At 40.4% G+C, this 19,106-nt stretch overlaps 1 protein-coding gene across 3 annotated transcripts; it reads right to left on the bottom strand.

The window, feature by feature from the left end:
* Nucleotides 1-127: 127 nt before the first annotated feature.
* On the bottom strand, nucleotides 128-14,277 carry LOC108673865 (solute carrier family 15 member 2). Of its 3 annotated transcripts, none has more exons than XM_018161747.2 (15): nucleotides 13,973-14,277; nucleotides 10,426-10,499; nucleotides 10,002-10,080; nucleotides 9,245-9,386; nucleotides 8,855-8,950; nucleotides 7,907-8,050; nucleotides 7,367-7,494; nucleotides 4,593-4,675; nucleotides 4,063-4,239; nucleotides 3,584-3,661; nucleotides 2,938-3,108; nucleotides 2,315-2,434; nucleotides 1,819-1,926; nucleotides 1,283-1,450; nucleotides 128-1,021 (listed from the first exon to the last, which is right to left on the bottom strand). In XM_018161747.2, the coding sequence occupies exons 1-15, from the start codon at nucleotides 14,016-14,018 to the stop codon at nucleotides 872-874; spliced, it is 1,764 nt and encodes a 587-aa protein (XP_018017236.1). In that variant the 5' UTR covers nucleotides 14,019-14,277; the 3' UTR covers nucleotides 128-871. The 3 variants fall into 3 exon arrangements, with proteins under 3 accessions (XP_018017236.1, XP_018017235.1, XP_018017234.1); XM_018161746.2 differs by lacking the exon at nucleotides 13,973-14,277 and adding an exon at nucleotides 11,717-12,061 and having other exon boundaries at nucleotides 10,002-10,077; XM_018161745.2 differs by lacking the exon at nucleotides 13,973-14,277 and adding an exon at nucleotides 11,717-12,060.
* Nucleotides 14,278-19,106: the final 4,829 nt, after the last annotated feature.

The following is a 19,106-nucleotide window of genomic DNA, read 5'->3' on the forward strand; positions in this document are numbered from 1 at the left end:
AATAAAGCAGTGCAAATAACAAAAATACCCTGATAGGTCGAGATTAAAAGCAGTAAGTAAATAAATTATCCTAGTAAAACTAAGTGAAAAAATAAATTGTTGAAAATAAAATATCACAAGAAGTGCTGATACCAGAAATAATCTTAATTATTTATTAATAATCTGATTATTTTAGGAATAACTGTCCTTGCGATATTCAAATTTCTAAGGAACGATCAAGTACTATAACACAAGTGAGCCTTTTATCAATCCATTCACATTTGTTTTCATTCCAGCTTTGATGAAATCTGGAAAAATATTGTAAAGAGTGAAGACATTTTCAAGTAAAATCGATTATTTGATTATCTGGGTATGCCAATCTTCTAGACGACAGCGGAAAATTCATCAATGAAAATACCATTTACGAAACTGTGACGCACACACAGCTTGTATTCAAATGATAGAATAAGAACCATAGTCACATGCACAGCTCAAACACGTTCACAACATCAACATGTATACAGCTGAATACTGCACTGTTCTAACCAAGCTAGAAAATAACGATCCGACCAGCGTTTCGGTGGCATGTCGCAGTATTTTTGGGATGTCAACATATGAAACACGAACCATAACAGTCTAATTTCACAGGACGGCCGGTCATTAGAACGCCGGTCAACCCGTTTTTTTTCAAACAGTGTGAGCAGTTAAGAGCCTCATCATGCGCCGTTCAGAGCCTCATCATGCGCCGTTGAGAGCCTCATCATGCGCCGTTGAGAGCCTCATCATGCGCCGTTGAGAGCCTCATCATGCGCAGTTAAGAGCCTCATCATGCGCCGTTAAGAGCCTCATCATGCGCCGTTGAGAGCCTCATCATGCGCCGTTGAGAGCCTCATCATGCGCCGTTGAGAGCCTCGTATTGCGGTCTGACGGGAGGCGGTCTCGTTGAGTCATAGACGCTCGTCTCTTCGTCGTCCAGCGCGTAACTCGTCGGGTCGTCATCGGGCAGGACCACAGAGTCATGGTCGAGTGGCTGGAACGGCGTCTGTTCCAATATAAAAACAATGAATTATCATAGAGAATGAATTAAAGATCTTCAGATAAAATGGATTGTTATTACGATAAAAAATTGCTGATGGGTCGGTCGCAATTACAGTAGATATGTTCGAATAAGAGACTTCTATAAGCGACTATCTTTCGATAGTTTTGACGCCATTAACATTAGCATTTTGACGCTTGTAAAGAAAAACTCCACTTAACTTTGACATTCTTACGTTTATTTTCAGTCTTTGTAATCGTTTAATACCGATAGTCTAGGTCCATGGAGAGCTAGAGTCTCATCATCGCTCTCCGAGGATGGCTGCGCGGTGCCGGCGTGCGGTACGGGGCGGTAAGGCGAGTAGAAGTGCGCCAGTACAGCAAAAATGATCATGTCGAGCAGCATGAGGCACGAGAAGAGTGTGAACTCATACGTCTGCAATGATGGAACAAATCACATTTGTTAACCTGTAATATTATCCATGTCAATTCATAATTCCGCGTTATGGTACATCAAATATTGAGCTGCACAATCTGTAAAGGTATCCCATACATCTACGTTTACCGTACATCGAGTCGAATCATAGAAAACCTACAATCGAATAAAATCGACGGTACATGAATGACTCGATACTTAAGTTTGTGAAGATTCTAAAACAATTGCGAACTAAGTGTATTATTATTTATTATTAGGTGCATGAAGAATCTAAAATTGGGAACTACACGGTACACAATGTTCATTGCACATCCAGGCATCTCATTAAGAATCTACAGGCAAGAGAGTAACAGCAGCGGACGTGTCACCTGAGAAGAGAGCTTAGCGGAGTGGGCAACCCAGACGACCATGAGGTCACCCACAGCTGTGGTGAGCAGCCACGCCGCCTGCACCACACTCCTCATGCTCACGGGCGCCTGGGAGAACATCGTGCATGTACAATTCATAATAAAAGAAAATTATTAACGTAATGGTGATAACTACATTATTGTACACAAAAGCTTGTAAAATAATTTCACTGAACTCGGTAAATTTCAGTTCTCAACTCGACAATGAGGCATTAAACGGGAAAAATTTGGTCAAAAATACACGAGAATGCCGAAACTTATTAGATCGGGGATTGACCAGTTAATCTCTATGGTGACTAGAAATACAATAATACAATTACATAAAGCTCAAAACGACATTTCGAAATCTCATTACGCCATCCGCAGCGAAAAAGAACTACAGCAAACGAAAATAGAAACGAATAGACTGGTTCAAAATATGAATAAACAAACGCTTGTTTTGGGTTGGGTTTTGTACCTCAGTGAAGGAGAACTGCAGCCCCGACACCGAGAAGAAAACCTCCCCCAGCGTGATGAGGACGTACTGAGGGACCTGCCACAACACATTGATGCGTTCCAGCCCCATTGAGTCGTTGTACTGTAGAAAACCTCGCTCATTACACGTTCAATGGTGACACAATCAATCATATTGTCTATATTTGGCTGAGTAGCTTCAAGCTTGGTTGTCATTACACACAGCGAATAAAAAGGACACACAGCGAATAAAAAGGCTCCATAAAATTTTTGAAAGTACATGGCATCAGCATCTAAGCCGAGAGCTGGGTCGTGTGAGTCGTCGCGGAAAAAAGCGACCCCTTCACCATAATTCCACATTCTTTTTTCACATAGTTTTACCTACACGAATTCACATAAACAACCTATTCTTATTTACTGCATTTTCATTCTCCGTCCAACATCTGTCGCTGCGTTTCGCCATTACCTCTCCATGAAATCCTGTCTAACATCGTACAATTTATTTGAATCGATACTATTTTCATTATCCCATCAGCCTCAGGATATACCCATTCAAGCATGTCTTCTTATTTTGATATTTCTTTCTGTCTTGATGAATATTTTAGACCAAACCAGACTAAGCTATACCTCCATCTTGGCCTGCAATATGGCCGCAACAGCGAAGGCGCACGCGGCAATAACGCCCCCGGCCACGACGCGCTGCAAGGGCTTCCTGAGCCATCCCGCCTTAGCCAGCAGGTCGTAGCCGTACTTCTCCATCAGCGGCACCAGTAGCATGATCAGCAGCGGGTTGATCACCTGTTCAAATGTCACGATTAAAAAAAATGCCCAAATAATTGCACCGAACGCACCGATCATGAACGTTAGTGTTGTAAACAAAGTTTGATTCATATCAAATCTTTTCAACAGTCCTCAACGTTTTTCTATGATACAAAAAATACTTAGCTTAACTGTTAACTGAGTAATACAAAAGTAAAATTCAAAAGAAATCTACGTAATATTTACAGCTTTACATTTCAATATTTAAATTTCAATTCTTCACCATTAGATGAATTAGTTGTTGATGAAGTTAAGCCTATATGTAATTGGACGAGTTACGTCTAGAATTTGGGGTTGTTATCATACCTTACGATTATAGCTATATATCTCATGACATTCCGCTCTAGGCGATATTAAACTCTTCAGGAGAAGTATTTATTGCGGGACTAGATATTACTAGAAGCAGTTCATAAAATAGGCGTTTTCTTTAATGATCTATTTCAAGACGACGCACCTGCATCTGGTCCGGCTGAATGGTAATAGCGCCGACCTTGCCGTCCATCTTGGCAGCTTGGAACACCCAACGCGAGCCCTAAACACGAAAAATCAAGCACTATTCTAAGTTACGAGTAGAAGATTGGAAGATTATATGATCTTTAATTTGAAGACCGAGAAAACAGTGAGTTGACACTGAGTGGTTAAAGGCCTTTAAAGGCATTAAACGAAAGAGGCTCAGCATATTTCCATCAAATATGAGTTAGGCTAAGAATTGCTAAGAAAAATACGGTATGTGTAACGGCAATCCATCTGCTGATCTGTGACGCAATTACAGCCAGTCTATCACATTTCAGACGCTGTTGTACAGAGAAGTTCTGATCTTTAGAGCAGTTTTTCCATAGCATCTGATTTAAGATAAATTATAAGCAGCTCATTTCAGCAACACACAATCATTATAAAGAAAGACCTTACGGAACGAGACACGAGGCAAGAGACCTGTTGGTTGTAGAGCGCCCAGAAGAGGGGTAATGGCAGGTAAAGCACCAGAATGGATGTGAAGACCCTCACATCTTCTACTATGGCGTCACCGTGCCGCCCTCTGGCGTGGTCCAGCCAGTGCATCCGTGATGGAACCTTGCCCGTCAATGCCTTCAACTTCCCGCTCGCTCCAAGCTGTGTGCAACGATGGAATTATTTCATATCAAGAACATTTGCTGGTCAGCTAATGATCCCACAAACGTAGGAATATAATTCCTGACAATCGGACAAGAGACAAACTGCTATTATGCGGATAAGCTACCGTGAAAAATATAGACTGTGATAGAAAATTCTGTCATGCCTCATTTGCACTTGTATTAGGATAAAATTGCGAAAGGAAAAGTATACGAGTTATAAAAATTGAATGTGCGAACATGGATCTAGTGACACTAAAAATTAGTGTTCGTTTTCTGAAAATTGCGAAAGGATGAAAGAAGACTTCTGGTACCGAATGCGTATTTCATGACACGGGTTAGAAGAAGTAGTACCCAGATGCATGACGCCGTTGTGGTCAAGATGGTGCCTGATGCAGGAACCTTCTTGTACAAAGGTGTTCCCGAGAGGAACACCACTGCACAAAAAATATTATGGTGAGACAACAAATATATATAAGGAAAAGGTTTTGTAAAGAAGTGTTTAGAACTTTGACAGGTATTTCATCATTGCCAACTTTTTCGCTTAATCTAGCTCTCAGGTTAAGTCTATTTTAGCACATCAAATTAGAGTAGAGATGTACATATTTAATGTTGTGATGGCCATGTGAAACATGTTTTCGAGTCATTAGCAATCCTCTAAAGCACACTCAAGAGTCAAGTCATTCTGGCTTTTCGAACAGCTGCCGGGAGACGGAGTTTTACTACACGACGGCCTTTTCGCTACTATGTAATACATGCCCAGCGATTACGTGGCGGCAGCGGTGCCACTAGAAATGCGGGAAAAGATCAAGACGTTGCTCAGGGTGGCCAGGAAGAAAACGGTGAAACGGATACGATAGTAGAAGGCGAAAATGTGCGATAAAAATAGTGAGAGGTCATTGTAGGGTGTCTATTGCTATGGCCAGCATATCGGAATATAGGTAACGTGCAACTTGTAGGGAATATGGTTCTTGATCGCGATGGCAACACTGGCGTGTTGGGCGTTGTCTTTATTAGTTGTGCGCGCATGGTAGTTTAAGATTTTTATAGGAGTGTTTTTGGTAGGGGAGTGGTCGTTCAGCAGAATGATATCAAGGGTCGATGTTGTTGTAGATGTTGGCGAGCGCGAATTTATTCTTGGTGCAAGCTTGCACGTTGTGTGGGATAATTTTTATTGAACGCTGTGATGTCATGTTGGAGGAGGATGTTTTACACTGTACGCCTTTGTTTTCTTGAAAATTGATGTTGTGGTGTAGGTACTGAAAAGTTCGATCAGAATAGGTTTTGCAAGTCCAGGTGCGGTGATGGTTGGGTCATGATAATTTTCTTCGCTTTCCATATTATAGGGTTTCGGTTATCGTCATAAGATTGTTGTTGTTGTTGTTGGAGGTAGAGTTTCTCTAGAGTTTCTTCGCAGTCTGCTTCCTGTTGAGTTAGATTTAGTGAGGATTTTCTAAGGTCATCATCATATAAGAGGTCGTTTCTGATTATGAAATCGGTGATGTCTTCTTGTGGTTGATTTTTGTCGTGCTTGTAAAAAAAGTTGAAGATTTTTCACGAATCTCGGTCGAGGAATGTAGCGTCGATGTCATAATTAGCTTTTCAAAATTTGGAGAGTATTGAGCCGAACCCCTCCTGTCTGGCGGTGCGGGCTATGTGTGCTTCTAGGATGATTGCCGTAAGTTTGTATATGGTAGGTATGGAATTAATGAGGGTAATATTTTGTTAGGGTATGTTCGTTTGTTTGATTGCGTGTTTGGCGATTTCGACATACGTGTTTTGGCTTTTTTGTAATTGTTAGTCCTGCATGCTTTTCTATTAGTCTAGAATTATTTTTTAGCCCATTTTCTCATTTATGGAAAAAATGCGCTATTGTGCTCGTCATGTCTGTCCGTTTGTCTGTCCGTCCGTCTGTCTGTCCTTGACTTTACGTTTGCGTCGACGAGAAAAATGCGCTTTCTGTCACTCACTGCAGTGAGTACTGATCTAATTTTTTTCCTGTAGGTGAAGTTGGCGGCAAGTGTTCTATGGTCGAAGTCGCAATTCAAACATTTTTGAGGATGTGGGGGCATTGCGAGCAGATGAGGTAATGGGCTGCGCATTCTGAGCTGGATGGTGTGATGGCGGTGCAAATAGGTGGGTAGGATGGTCCTCGAATTCTAACATTTGTAGCGTATCAGAATGTTGGTATATTTCTCTTGCTCACACTGGCTGTGGGTGAAACGGGTGTTGAACATGGCAAAACATTTGTTTAAGATTCCTTGAGCGATTGTTGAGTCAGTTGTTATCATTTTGATGACATGGGTGTAATCCTTGATTATAATTATTTCGTGCATGTGGATCCAGTTTTGTAGTCGCGTTATTTTGTACTTGATCAAGTCGAGGTTCGTCTGCCTGTATCTGTGTCGAGCTGTCTTACAAATATTGTGCGTTCGGACCTTTTAGATCTCAAGAGGAATGATTGGTGCTAAGTTAATTTTCTTGAATGCATCAATTGCTTTTTTGAATGTCAGTCGGTCTTTTGCTGAGATGTCGTCAGTAGCGGCGTATAAAGCTGTGGTGGTATCAGTTTATTATTGTAGCGTTTATGTCTTTAAATGTGGTCTGAAAGACTTGTGAGCGGTCAATATAGTGAGTCTAGGGTCAATGTTTTCGAGTTGAATCATATCGGTGGGTGATCTTAAGCGAGTGAGTTTAGTTGATGATGTCGGAGAGGCATAGTTGGGATGAGATTAAGATGAATATGGATGATTTTCAGTCTTTGTGGGTAGTCTTGGTCGTGAGGGACAAGGTTCAGAGCCCTGAGCTCCTGGGGCAAGCCCCGAAAGTCCGGGATGGGGCCCCTCCTCATTCAGGAGGGCAAGGTCTAGGGTGAGTGGGGTGCAATGGCAAATATATGCACGAAAAAAGAGAGAAACAAAGGCAATTAAGACAAGTCACAATGTCCTAGTGGACGGAATTTACCTCAACAGGAGGTTGGATCCGATCTTTGGGCACAAGGTATGTTACGCAAGCACTGCTCAACAAAGTGATCATGAGGTAACAACCAGAGGATACCGTACCTATTGCAATGCAAATATTCAATGTACAAAAACAACTGACAAGACAAAACGACTTCTAGGACGTACTGAGAGCGACGCCCATGAGAATAGCCGGGAACCCGAATGCGGCGAAGTAGCATTGGTCATTGAAGCAGGTTGTGTGTTCCCGCAGGAGAGGCGAGATCACAGTTGATAGAAGCGACCCAAGGTTGATGCTGCGTAAGAACGACGAGCATTAATAAAAACATTTCGCAAGACCAGCTCAGGACCAGAATTAATAAAAAACGATTATGCGATGAATCGTCAACGCTTTGCCGATATTTAATGACAAAATTTAAGCTGAGGCTCTAAAATAACAAGCCCTACGCCATCGTTGAAGTTTGACAAAAAAAAATAATAGCACATAAAGACAAGAAAAAAATAGGAAGAAAATTTAAAATTTATATCGAAAATAATAATATTTGGACAAGCCACGGAAACATGCAATGTAGACATAAACGAATATGATGGCAAGAACACAACACAACATACAATGCCTAGTGAATGCTTATTGAAAACGGAAAAATATTCACGAAATAAAGATAATTACATGAAAGTATAGCCTTGATATTACTGTTCATTTCACACCTGAAATAGAATATAGAGAAAAAGGCGGCGAGTTCTCTAGCTTGTTGTGGGAGAACGAACTGATCCCCACCAAACGCTGAGACGCAAGGCTTGATGCCTCCTGTGCCGATGGCAATGAGCACCAGACCGAACATTGCCGTCCCGCTGATAGCGTGAAACTTAGGTAAGTGATGCAGCCCAAGGTGATAATTATTGTTATTTACATTCCGATAAAAATCATCATAAATTTCAACATGTTCGTTTTCCAATCGAAATTCCTTCATCGGGCAGTTATGGTAATTTCTTTTCATCTAAAATAATTTTTTTGTTAATTAACATGACTTGGACAACTATTTCAACTAAATAATTTCCTCAAATCCAATGTTCCTCAATTGCGATACGAAAAATAATATTAGTAGGTATGCTAACAGATAGTGGGTTATGAAAGATTTGATGTTAGTTACTTCTTACTTCACTAAAATGGTTATTGTCACACAAAATACTATCGGCCAGTGATTTGCTACGGTTGCCATACGCCACACACTAGGTCCCAACCGTCCACCGTTGAATTTCAACAGGGCACTTACTTCATGTACTAATATTAGCGCATCAAATAAGATAAAAGCATCGACTGTTTTAATATATTAAAGGCTAATATGATTTTAGTCTGTTGTACGAGACGACTGTACGGGACCTCAAAGTGGTACCACTCGATTACAAATATCACTGCACTAATTCATGGTTTAACTACACTGTTTCAATCATGGTATTAATACCATCAAATAAGATAAATGAATCGACTGCTATAATACGTTAGAGGCTAATATGGTTTTAGTCTGTGGTACGAGACGACTGTACGGGACCTCAAAGTGGTACTCGATCACAAATATCACTGCACTAATTTATGGTTTAACTACACTTTTACAATAATGGTACTTTTGCGATTACTGGTACCTGGAATGTACTCACACTTGCCGCGGTAGTGTCGGAGCAATGGGCGTGAAGGCAGACAAGGAAAGGGTGAGGTTGCCAAAAAGATACACCACCGAGAGGTACAGGATTGTTCTGATGTTGAACAAAATATGAGTGGTGTATAAATGAGCTATAATAGAAATTCTTTTACATAGAGAAGGTATAACTACATTTGCTACGAGTCATCGCGCGTTTTAGACATCAACACTCTCTGGAAAAGAAACAATATTGGGCGTTTCGAAGGTTACATTATACATACAGCGTTAGGACAACCACGAAAATAACGTTGAAATTAGTCGGCTAAGGGCAACATAATACGCAAACACAAAAGGAAAGTATATCAATAAATAATCAATTGCAGAGATGAACGAGAAGGAAACACAATACCTGTATCTGCCGAGAGCAAGGTCGGCAATGAGGGAACCCATGATAGGGGTGAAGTAGCATAGCATCGACCACGCATGGTAGATGACTGTAGCCTCATCCTCGGAAAACAGCAGCCGGAACTTCAGGTAGAAAGTCAGGATTGCTGGAAATAATATATATAATCAGTTTACAAAGTGAGACAAACTGCTTGTGATTTTTGAGTAAAAAGTGATTGAAATTAAATAAGAATAAAATTTTTAGAATTTGCAGGAAATTCTAGTTGCAATTAAGGCTTCGCAAACAATTAAAATGAGGCCTGCTACTTGTTCCACAATAAATTCTACACTTGAAAAAAATTACTTCCTTACAAGAAAAGCATTTCATGTTTGTTTGACTTTGACATTTTATTGACAACATTAAAGGCTTTTCATTTTTCACAGGCCTAAACAGACATTGAACGATCCAGGATAGCGGCTTCTTCATCTGCTTCACACAGAGAAATTTGGCCGGTCATTACACGCATGCAATTTTCACATTAATTTTTTTGCTGCATTTAAACATATTCATTCCACTTTAGTTTCTCGAGGAAGTCCATGCCTGAGGCGCTAGGGATTTTATTGTAAAGCTGTGCCCCATCAGCGTTGTACAATCTTTGCAGACAGGCTGTCCTTTAAGTGCTCGTGATTTCTGGTATAGCTATTAAGGCATCGAAAAAAAAGAAAGCTTGTTAGTATTTAGAACGGTTAATTAAAACCTATTCATTTGGGCGGGTACTAACCTTTCATGCCATAGTATGAGAAGCGCTCACAAGCCTCCGTCACCACGATGTAGAACACAGACTTCGGGTACGGGATCTTCTGCGCATCAAAGTACGTATTTAATGTTGAACGTATCATCTACATCCTATGTATTTTATTGGGGTGCATACGGTAACAACGCTTTGGCGCGTACGGTAACATGCGGTCATTTAAACTTCAAATTCCTGGCAAATTTCACAAAAAAATATAATAGCAATAACGGAATGAAATACATGCGTACGACAGCAAGCAACACGAAATTTAATTTGACATGATTCTTCTTTAAAGACGTGGCAATATCAAGTGAAAACAAGATGGATTTTAATAAATGATTTTGTTATAACGCGGAAAGGTTTCTGATTGAATACAATAGAATGAGTTTATCATGCCTAGCGCAGCACGCACCTCCTCCTGGCTCGGCACAGCCGGGGAGATGGAGCCGAACTCGTCCACGCCATTGCTCTCGATGAGACGCGTGTCTGCAGAGCCGGGGGATGGTAGATTAGGGCACGGTTAAGACTTTACGGTGTACTGTAGGTTATAGACGACACGTTCAAGCACAGGGAGACGTTAGAACGAAAATTATGGCGCTAACGGGGAATTCGTACAATTAGGGAAATTGGTCGTTCGGGGAACTAGGATGATAGTTCAAGCAAAACCCATTTCTTTTTCGCAATTTGTCTCAATTGTCGCAATTGTCACTGGAATTTAATTTAATATTTTAAATTCCCCAGAAAAGCCATCGGTAATTGTATCGTAGCACCCGACACCATATAACACTGTAAACGTGGTTGCATTAGTAATGCATTTAGAAGAATCAGATTTGCACATTTTATTTGCACAATTTCAACAAAAACGATAAAACAGTTGATAAAGGTGCAATGAGATGGTAATATTAGGCAATTTGCAATTTTTGGGAAAATTTTTATGTGAACCAAATTTTAGGAAAATAAACAGGAAAACACAGTAACTACAAGTTAAAGCTTAAAGCAGAGCTGTTCGCACATATACATAATAAAAATAAAATATTTCAACCAAAGCAAAGATGAGACAACACTCGGCAACAAGAAATTTTCAATACACACCGACACTCATCACAAGAAACATATCCAGCTCCATGGCCGAAATGAAGGCAGTTCTTTAAGGATCATATAGCAACTCGAGTACACGATACAGATAAAGAAGACAGAAGAAAACGAAACTTCCAGATAGAACAGTAGCGACTGATCAATCCACAATTCTTTGCACCTGCATGGTAATGTTTGCTTTACAAGCTCAGGAATAATATTTACTGAAATCATAGCAACATGATTCTCGTTTACACCCAGTAGATCCTGCTAGTCCCGGTAAAATACCGTACTCACAACTATAATTCCCCCACTACACCCGGTACCTGCCAGTCCCGGTACAATACCGTACTCACAACACAGAATTCCCCACTACACCCGGTACCTGCCAGTCCCGGTACAATACCGTACTCACAACTGCCCCACTACACCCGGTACCTGCCAGTCCCGGTACAATACCGTACTCACAACTGCCCCACTACACCCGGTACCTGCCAGTCCCGGTACAATACCGTACTCACAACTCCCCCACTACACCCGGTACCTGCCAGTCCCGGTACAATAGCGTACTTACAACCTATAATTCCCCACTACACCCGGTACCTGCCAGTCCCGGTACAATACCGTACTCTCAGCATTTGCGTCTTCGGGCCAATCATCCGCCCAGCCATCGTCTTCAGCGAGCAGTTCCGATTTTGGCGGCACATCTATAAGACAACGGTCATGTCTACCAACACCGCTAGTCAAGAGATCTGCAGCGCTCCTTTGGTGTTCATCCTCATCCAAGGAAGGCATAACTATAAAATTATTTCGATACGCCTATCTCAATTTCATGGTGTTTTTCTACGCTTTCATATTGATTTTGATCAAAGTAATTTTTGAATGCCACGGAAAATGTGGAGCCAGGAACGCCGTCCTTGCGGGTTTTGTAGCTATTTCTACTGTTGATTGTGATTCTGGAACAATTTAAAAAGATGTCCAGTCTTTTTTTTTATTCCTGTTGATCTAATAACATCATTTGGTATTAAATATCATTTGTACAGCCCATTCCCAATCAAACTATTAATTAGGATCGAAATAGTAGCAACAAAATTACAATCACGAGAGTAGTTTATTGTATCAGCAACCATTCACTTACGTCGACTGTATCTATAAATTGGATCCATCACATCGCCTATATGAGAGAAATGTGGAAATAAACTGGACAATAAGAGTTTAATCGCTTACCTATATTAAAAGAATTTTTATGTTGCAAGTCATCTCTTGGCTAAAAAATATAGCACTTCTAGGATGTTGTATAGCTTTGCGCGAAAATCAGTTTACTTGATGTCAGTCACGCCGCCAGAGTATGTGACTATTTATCGAAACATACAAGGCGAAATTTTGGGAACAGATGTTCACGCAGCTGCCGTCATCCAGTGATGACCAAGGGGAACGTTGCAGCTGTACTTTTTAGCGAGCTCCTGTCGAATCAACAGTGTTGACATCTGCTGCACACACATATGCGCACACAGTGCCTATTTTCCCCCTTAACCTTTCTCACAAACGGGGCTGCGAAAGTTAATATAAGTTAATAGAATAGTTAAAAATAATTTAAATCCAAATCATTTCAATGAACAAACACCTAAAGATAGTCCAAATATTACTCGTCTGACTAACTCAAAATAGACTACGGTCGGCGGATATTTATAGCAGAAGCAGAATTTAATTTTTATAAGCAACATAAAACACGAGCCACAATATCACTCGCGCACGTTCTGTATAAGTATTAAAAAAATTCACTCTGAAAAGCAGTCCATGAAGCAGAATAAGTTAGGTCGTATACTATTGTTCACGTGTGAAGCGGTGCAGGTAAGCGCAATTGAGTAGCGTTCAAGATAATCAAAGCAACCCGACGGCACGACTATATAGGTACTCTTTCGGCTAATAATTGGTTTATTCTTTAACTTTCAAGTGATTTTAAACCAATTTGTCTAATCAATTAGTGCATTCCGTTAATGATCCCGTTATTTTATATTAAAAAATTACATAGTGGTAAATAACTTCACAATTTAAAAGATGTAAATACGAGTTAGGTTTTCATTGCTTAATGGATGTTGGACTGCTGGTTGCAAGATGGTCGTTTCCGGTGATCCCGACGACGGCTCTTAATGACTCTGTCTATGACCACGCAAGCGTTCGGTTATTTCGTACTGCAAATCTTAGAAAAAAATGAGCTATAGTTAAATATCACATGTGGTTTCTATCAAGTGAGTTTGAGTGATCCTAAAGCAAAAATCCAGAAATAATATTTGAGTGCAAAACAATTGAGAATCACAAAGCAAAATAACGATTATATCACAGATCTTACGTTACTCCGCGCACTTATGCTTTTAGGACGGTGCATTGCAAAGAAGTTGAGATTCAGATATATAAGAAAATAAAGACTGCTGATACGAGAGACTAGCCGTGATATTCTTTAGAGATGAAATCCATGAATGGATTCAAAGAATAATATAAAGACAAAACCTGTAGCTAGTTGTAAGTTAATAAACTATAAAGAGAGATAAAAAAACTTTTGGTCGGAGCGCTCGGTAGCCGGTAGTTTGCCTACTTTCAATGGCGTCAAGTGACGTAACTTTGTATGGTCATTTATGGCTCGTCATTCATATTTTTGAACAAGCATATGTGATATTGATAGAGTCTTTAGTAGAGTGCGTCGAACCGAAGACTGTCGTGCAAGCGTGCACAGGGTAACAGCAGCGACACGAGCAGACGCGTGAGGTGCATTGAAATCTGATGCAGCGACTTAGTTATAGGTTATAGTTATACCGTTATATAATAACACGAATCCAAAAAAAAAACTCGTAAAAGCGGAAACCTGATGACTCTTATCAGTTACTCACGGCTTGTTGGGCCTTTAGATTTGTTTTTAGCGATTGCACCTCCCATTTAGTCTAGGCAATAGTCCAACACTGCACGTTTTAGAATGGAAAGCTTTCACATTCTTACAAAGCAAGAAAAAGATTTTTAAAGAGTTCTACCTAAATATGACACATTTTTACAATATTTTAACAAAAAAAGGTTTAACTGAAGTACACGTGGCACTTGAAGTTGTAACGGATGCACAGGTGTTATGGCGGATAGACGTCACTTGCACTACGTGCAGAGAAGTCTGCAGGCAGACTGCAGCACATACATCCCACACGGCTTCTCAATTCACACTGAGTGACTGAGCCTGAGCTCAGTGAGCTGACAGCTGAGTGCCTGACCAGTGAGTGAAGGGTTGCCAGAAGGAGCCAAGAGAAAAAGGCTAAATTTGCTCACAAAAAAGGCCAAAATATGCCCCATTTGAAATTGATAAAAAATGTTAGATTTACGGTACTCTAACCATTTGCAGTGCATGCATTTACTCTCAAGGCTTTCAGACAGCAAAAAATACACCAATTTCATCACGTGTACGAGCTGAATTACCGTCAATGCTACATAAGCCGCCAGGCGCCAGCCTACAGCGATTTGCACGTTACTCGCCGACCGTAAATAAAACCCTATAATACATGATATTTAGGATTCGATTGCCACCTAACAACTATAAAGCTTTTCGTTCGCGTTAGTGAGTTTTAGCTTAGTTTTGCTAACAAAATAGATAGTGAAGTGGCAGGCAACATAAGTGAGGTAGCGAAGTTTTTGAACTAATATAAGGTTGACACGCGGCGATGACGATTTTTCCCCTTTCTGCGCATCTCTAGAGTGACGTCACTGTGGGAACAAAATGTAAATAGTGCAGATCAACACATTGTTTTTATGTCATCATTGAGAGCATTTAAAAAATTTTACCTCGTCAAAATGGCCCAAAATAATTATTTATTGCATGCAGCTCGTCTTATTTTTAGTAAAATCGGTGTTACGAATCAGTTTGACGTCGCGAGATGACGTCACAAGATCCAAGGTGACGTCACAGTTGGAATAACAAATGACATACGCAAGGCGCAGCTGCGCGTGGGTCAACTTTGTTTTAGTTCAACCATGGTTTTTGGCATTGATGGTAGAATATTTATATTCGGAAGATGAAAATAAATTTGAACTCATTTCTGCGGTATAAAGATGATGTGGTCCTTGCAACACTATGGTAATATTAAAAGTCAATCCTATAAATTTATCACAACTTTTGAATGCGCAGAAAGAAATATATCGCCTATCATAGCTTGGAGGGGAGTTGTTATTATTATTTATTCAAAGTGAAATTTTGTAGTGACTCACACCAGAAGGCTGAATGTATCGAGAAACACTGCAGTAGCCTCAAAAATTAATGCTGAATTTACTACACTTTAGAAGTGAAAACTATACTCGATTATCCGCGCTCTCAGCTCTGCCATCCATGGTTATTAATACGAGTCGGCAACTGGATATAGTCCCATGGTTCAACCAGTGTTGCCCGGATTGGGCGGCACTCGCCAGTGTTGCCACCTAAATCGAAGTGTTGACATAGTTACGTCTCGAAATTTGAGTGTACACGACTAGAACATAACTGAATTTTAGGAGGACAAAATTATTAAAAAGTACATTTTTTATAAAAAAAGGCCCCAAAATGCCAAAAAGCCCAAATTAATTTGGTCAGGCCAATGCATTTTAAAAAAGGCCACGTTTGCGAAATTTGGCCTTAAAAAGGCCCATCAGGCAACACCGACTGTCTGCCTGACTCTGACTGCACTCTCACTCAGCAGGTTTGCCAGATGGAGCCGAGAGAAAAAGGCTAATTGCTGCTGTTGTTGCTGCTGTTGTTGTTGCTGTTGTTGTTGTTGCTGCTGCTGTTGTTGCTGTTGTTGTTGATGCTGTTGCTGCTGTTGCTGCTGATGTTGTTGCTGCTGTTGTTGTTGCTGTTGCTGCTGTTGCTGTTGCTGCTGTTGTTGTTGCTGTTGTTGCTGCTTTGCTGTTGCTGCTGTTGTTGCTGTTGTTGTTGCTACTGTTGCAGCTGGTCCCGTTGCTGCTGTTGCTGCTGTTGTAGTTGCTGCGGTTGCTGCTGTTGCTGCTGTTGTTGTTGCTGCTGTTGCTGCTTTGCTGTTGCTGCTGTTGTTGTAGCTGTTGTTGCTGCTGTTGTTGTTGCTGTTGTTGTTGTTGCTGTTTTTTCTGCTGTTGCTGTTGCTGCTGTTGTTGTTGCTGCGGTTGCAGCTGTTGCTGCTGTTGTTGATGCTGTTGCTGCTGTTGTTGTAGCTGCTGTTGCTGCTTTGCTGTTGCTGATGTTGTTGTTGCTGTTGTTGCTGCTGTTGTTGCTGTTGTTGCTGCTGTTGATCAGACTTGTATCTTATTTAGGAGGAGAGTTATTGGTTGCCTTCATTGTTAAGAACCCTCATAGGGATTAACGCGCCTGGCGGCCGCTCCACCGGCCTCTTAAATACTTTATAACGTCAACTCTTCTAGAGTACTGAATATGGGCAAGTCATCATAGGCATTATAGGCATGTCACTCAAGTGAAGGATTTGTTTGGTGACCCGTCTCAGCGCAACGTCCTCAACCTCAGAAGTCACAGTTGTCATTTGTTTACAATCGTATAATTCGTATCAGTCAACCGAGTCAAGCATCAAAGAGAAGTTCTAACTAGCCTACTAGGAGCTGTTGGCCTGTTCCTGAAGGAACTCACACCAAAAACAACTTCGTTATATCACTTATATCATGTTATATGTTCTGTCACTGTCTTCACTGGTAAGACGTGTTGAATTAATGGCGGACCCTGTTTGATATTAATTAAATTAATAATAATTTAAATTAAATTATTAAGTTGAATTCCGCCATATTAATTAATATGGCGGACCCTGTGTTCAGATGAAGACTGAGAATGACGACGCAGGAGAGCAGTATCTTTGCCAAGATGAAATGATGCTATTTGACGACATATCAAGATAGAATCTGAAGAAGAATAAAAAAGAAGAATCTGTGATGGCTACGGCAGAAGAGTAAATTTTATATAGCATCGAAATGAACTCGGCCCCTTATAGGGCCACAATTATTTTATGAAATAATAATCATGTTTCATTAATGCACCTCGCTCGATATAGCATCTTCATGAACGTGTGTCAGCCTTGGAGAAGAACGCCGGCAGGATGCAGTTGGACCAGCAGCAGGGACTGTCTAAATTAAGTCTACTGACTCGTATTTTATGTTTATCTGTTAGTTATGATTTATCTTACAGTAAGTATGTGTAATACAAATAGCGTACTGTTATTAACCCTCAACCGCCTGACATGAGTAACTGGAGCAATATTGCAACAAGCTTACTTTCCTTGGCTTCTTGCTTTAACCGCTCATTAGTTGGATAAAAGGATTTCGGTTTAGATATTCGATTCTTGGAATTCCGTCATGAACCTCGTTCATGCGACCACTTCAAAAACCACATCGCATCGGTCTATAAGAAGCTGCCGCACAGATTCCAGTATTGCGAGAAAACGTACAAGTGGCCACAAGATTTAAGGCGCCATCAAACCAAATACGGAAGCGCACTGCAAGAAATAAGAGTTGCGGATGTCGCTCCAACGCGAACGTGAGCTTAGTTCGGGGCTCCTGTTCGAGAATGAAAAACTTCATAAAGCGTATGCAAGTTCGGCAGCTTAGACAAAGAAAATAAAGACGAACCTCGGTAATCTAGCGACGAGGTGCTACGCAAGCGGTACGGGAAAAAATCCGAAAAGTTACAGCAGTCGCTCCAACGTGAACGTGCGCGTAGTTCGGGGCTCGAGCTTGAGACTGAAAACCTCATCAAGCTTTGGGTCTACTCTAAAGTGGTATGTTCCCGATGTGATGCTTGAACTGAATCTGAAGTAGCATCTAGCTTACTACTTTATTCACCAGGCTAAAATCATTTTCAAAAATCTACAAAGCCGTTGAATTTTTTCGTGTTGAGATTGGATTGGATCAAAATCGATTTTTTACCCTTGACAAGTTATTTCGTCAAGATCTTATGGAGTCGGATCAACCAGAGAAATTTTATTCGTTGCGATCACCGGGATTGTGAACCGAGGTCGGTTGATCACTCATATCAAAACCCAAATTTAAGAGGCCCGTTCAACGCGCTCAGCCGCGGTAGTCGTCTATGGGGATTCTTAACTATGAATTCGACAGATAACTCCCCTCATAAATAAGATAAAAATCTGAAATTTGGAATGCTATCCTGGTTAATTATTTTCAATCTGTGGACATTAAGATAAATTATGTAAACTTTGTATTACCAGTGTTATCGCTAACGAAAATTTTGAACCATGAGGATCATAAAACGAGCGAATTTTCTAACATTTTCGCGATACCAGTTTGTTTAACTCGTCATTCTTCATTGATCGCTATACCAAGCATTTCTGAATAATTTTTCTGGTGGTAGTTATATTCGTTTTTAACAACAGGTCCGTGAATTTTCCGTAGATTTAATAGAGATTTGCCCCTCCGTTGTCATACTTGGCAGGAAAGGCAGGCCTGTCCTCTGGTAATAAATCTTCTGTGGGTCCGCGGTAAACATCCTCCCTCTCCCCCCCCCCACACACACTTTGCAGTCCACTTAGCGTACCGCTACTGATGATGACCATGACCGTACCGCTACTCATGATGACCATGACCGTACCGCTACTACATCATCCCTTCATCCATCATCCCCTCATCCATCATCCCTTCATTCATCATCACCTCATCCATCATCCCTTCATTCATCATCCCTTCATCCATCATCCCCTCATCCATCATCCCTTCATCCATCATAATTTAAATAAATTAGAATAATGTAATAACAAATTAATTAATAGAATTTGAAATGTTTTACATTTGAAGAACTGTTAGCTGAATTTTAAACATATAGAATAATAAATAACATGTTTGGTTAAAAATAATGCCAGATTTATTGAGGACTTCTTTTGAGTTTAATCTCTCAAGCTTTCTGAATAATAATTTAATAATAAATAATTAATTGAGATATTATTAATTAAATTAGAATTTAATAATAGCAATATTTGAAACAGTCCGCATGATAAAAAATCGTGTTGTGTGATTTATTTAATAAAGAAC

Source organism: Hyalella azteca, unplaced genomic scaffold (genome assembly GCF_000764305.2).
Source record: "Hyalella azteca isolate HAZT.00-mixed unplaced genomic scaffold, Hazt_2.0.2 contig16486, whole genome shotgun sequence".
Classification (NCBI taxonomy): Eukaryota; Metazoa; Arthropoda; class Malacostraca; order Amphipoda; family Hyalellidae; genus Hyalella; species Hyalella azteca.

What these genes read in the sequence shown, in the direction of transcription:
- LOC108673865 (XM_018161745.2), bottom strand. Translation starts at nt 11,882, where the DNA reads ATGCCTTCCTTGGATGAGGATGAACACCAAAGGAGCGCTGCAGATCTC. An exon ending in CCGACACTACCGCGGCAAGT is followed by an intron (nt 8,051 to 8,854) that starts GTGAGTACATTC and finishes TCACGCTATCAG; the next exon opens with CGGGACGGCAATGTTCGGTC. An exon ending in CCGCTAAGCTCTCTTCTCAG is followed by an intron (nt 1,451 to 1,818) that starts GTGACACGTCCG and finishes CCATCATTGCAG; the next exon opens with ACGTATGAGTTCACACTCTT.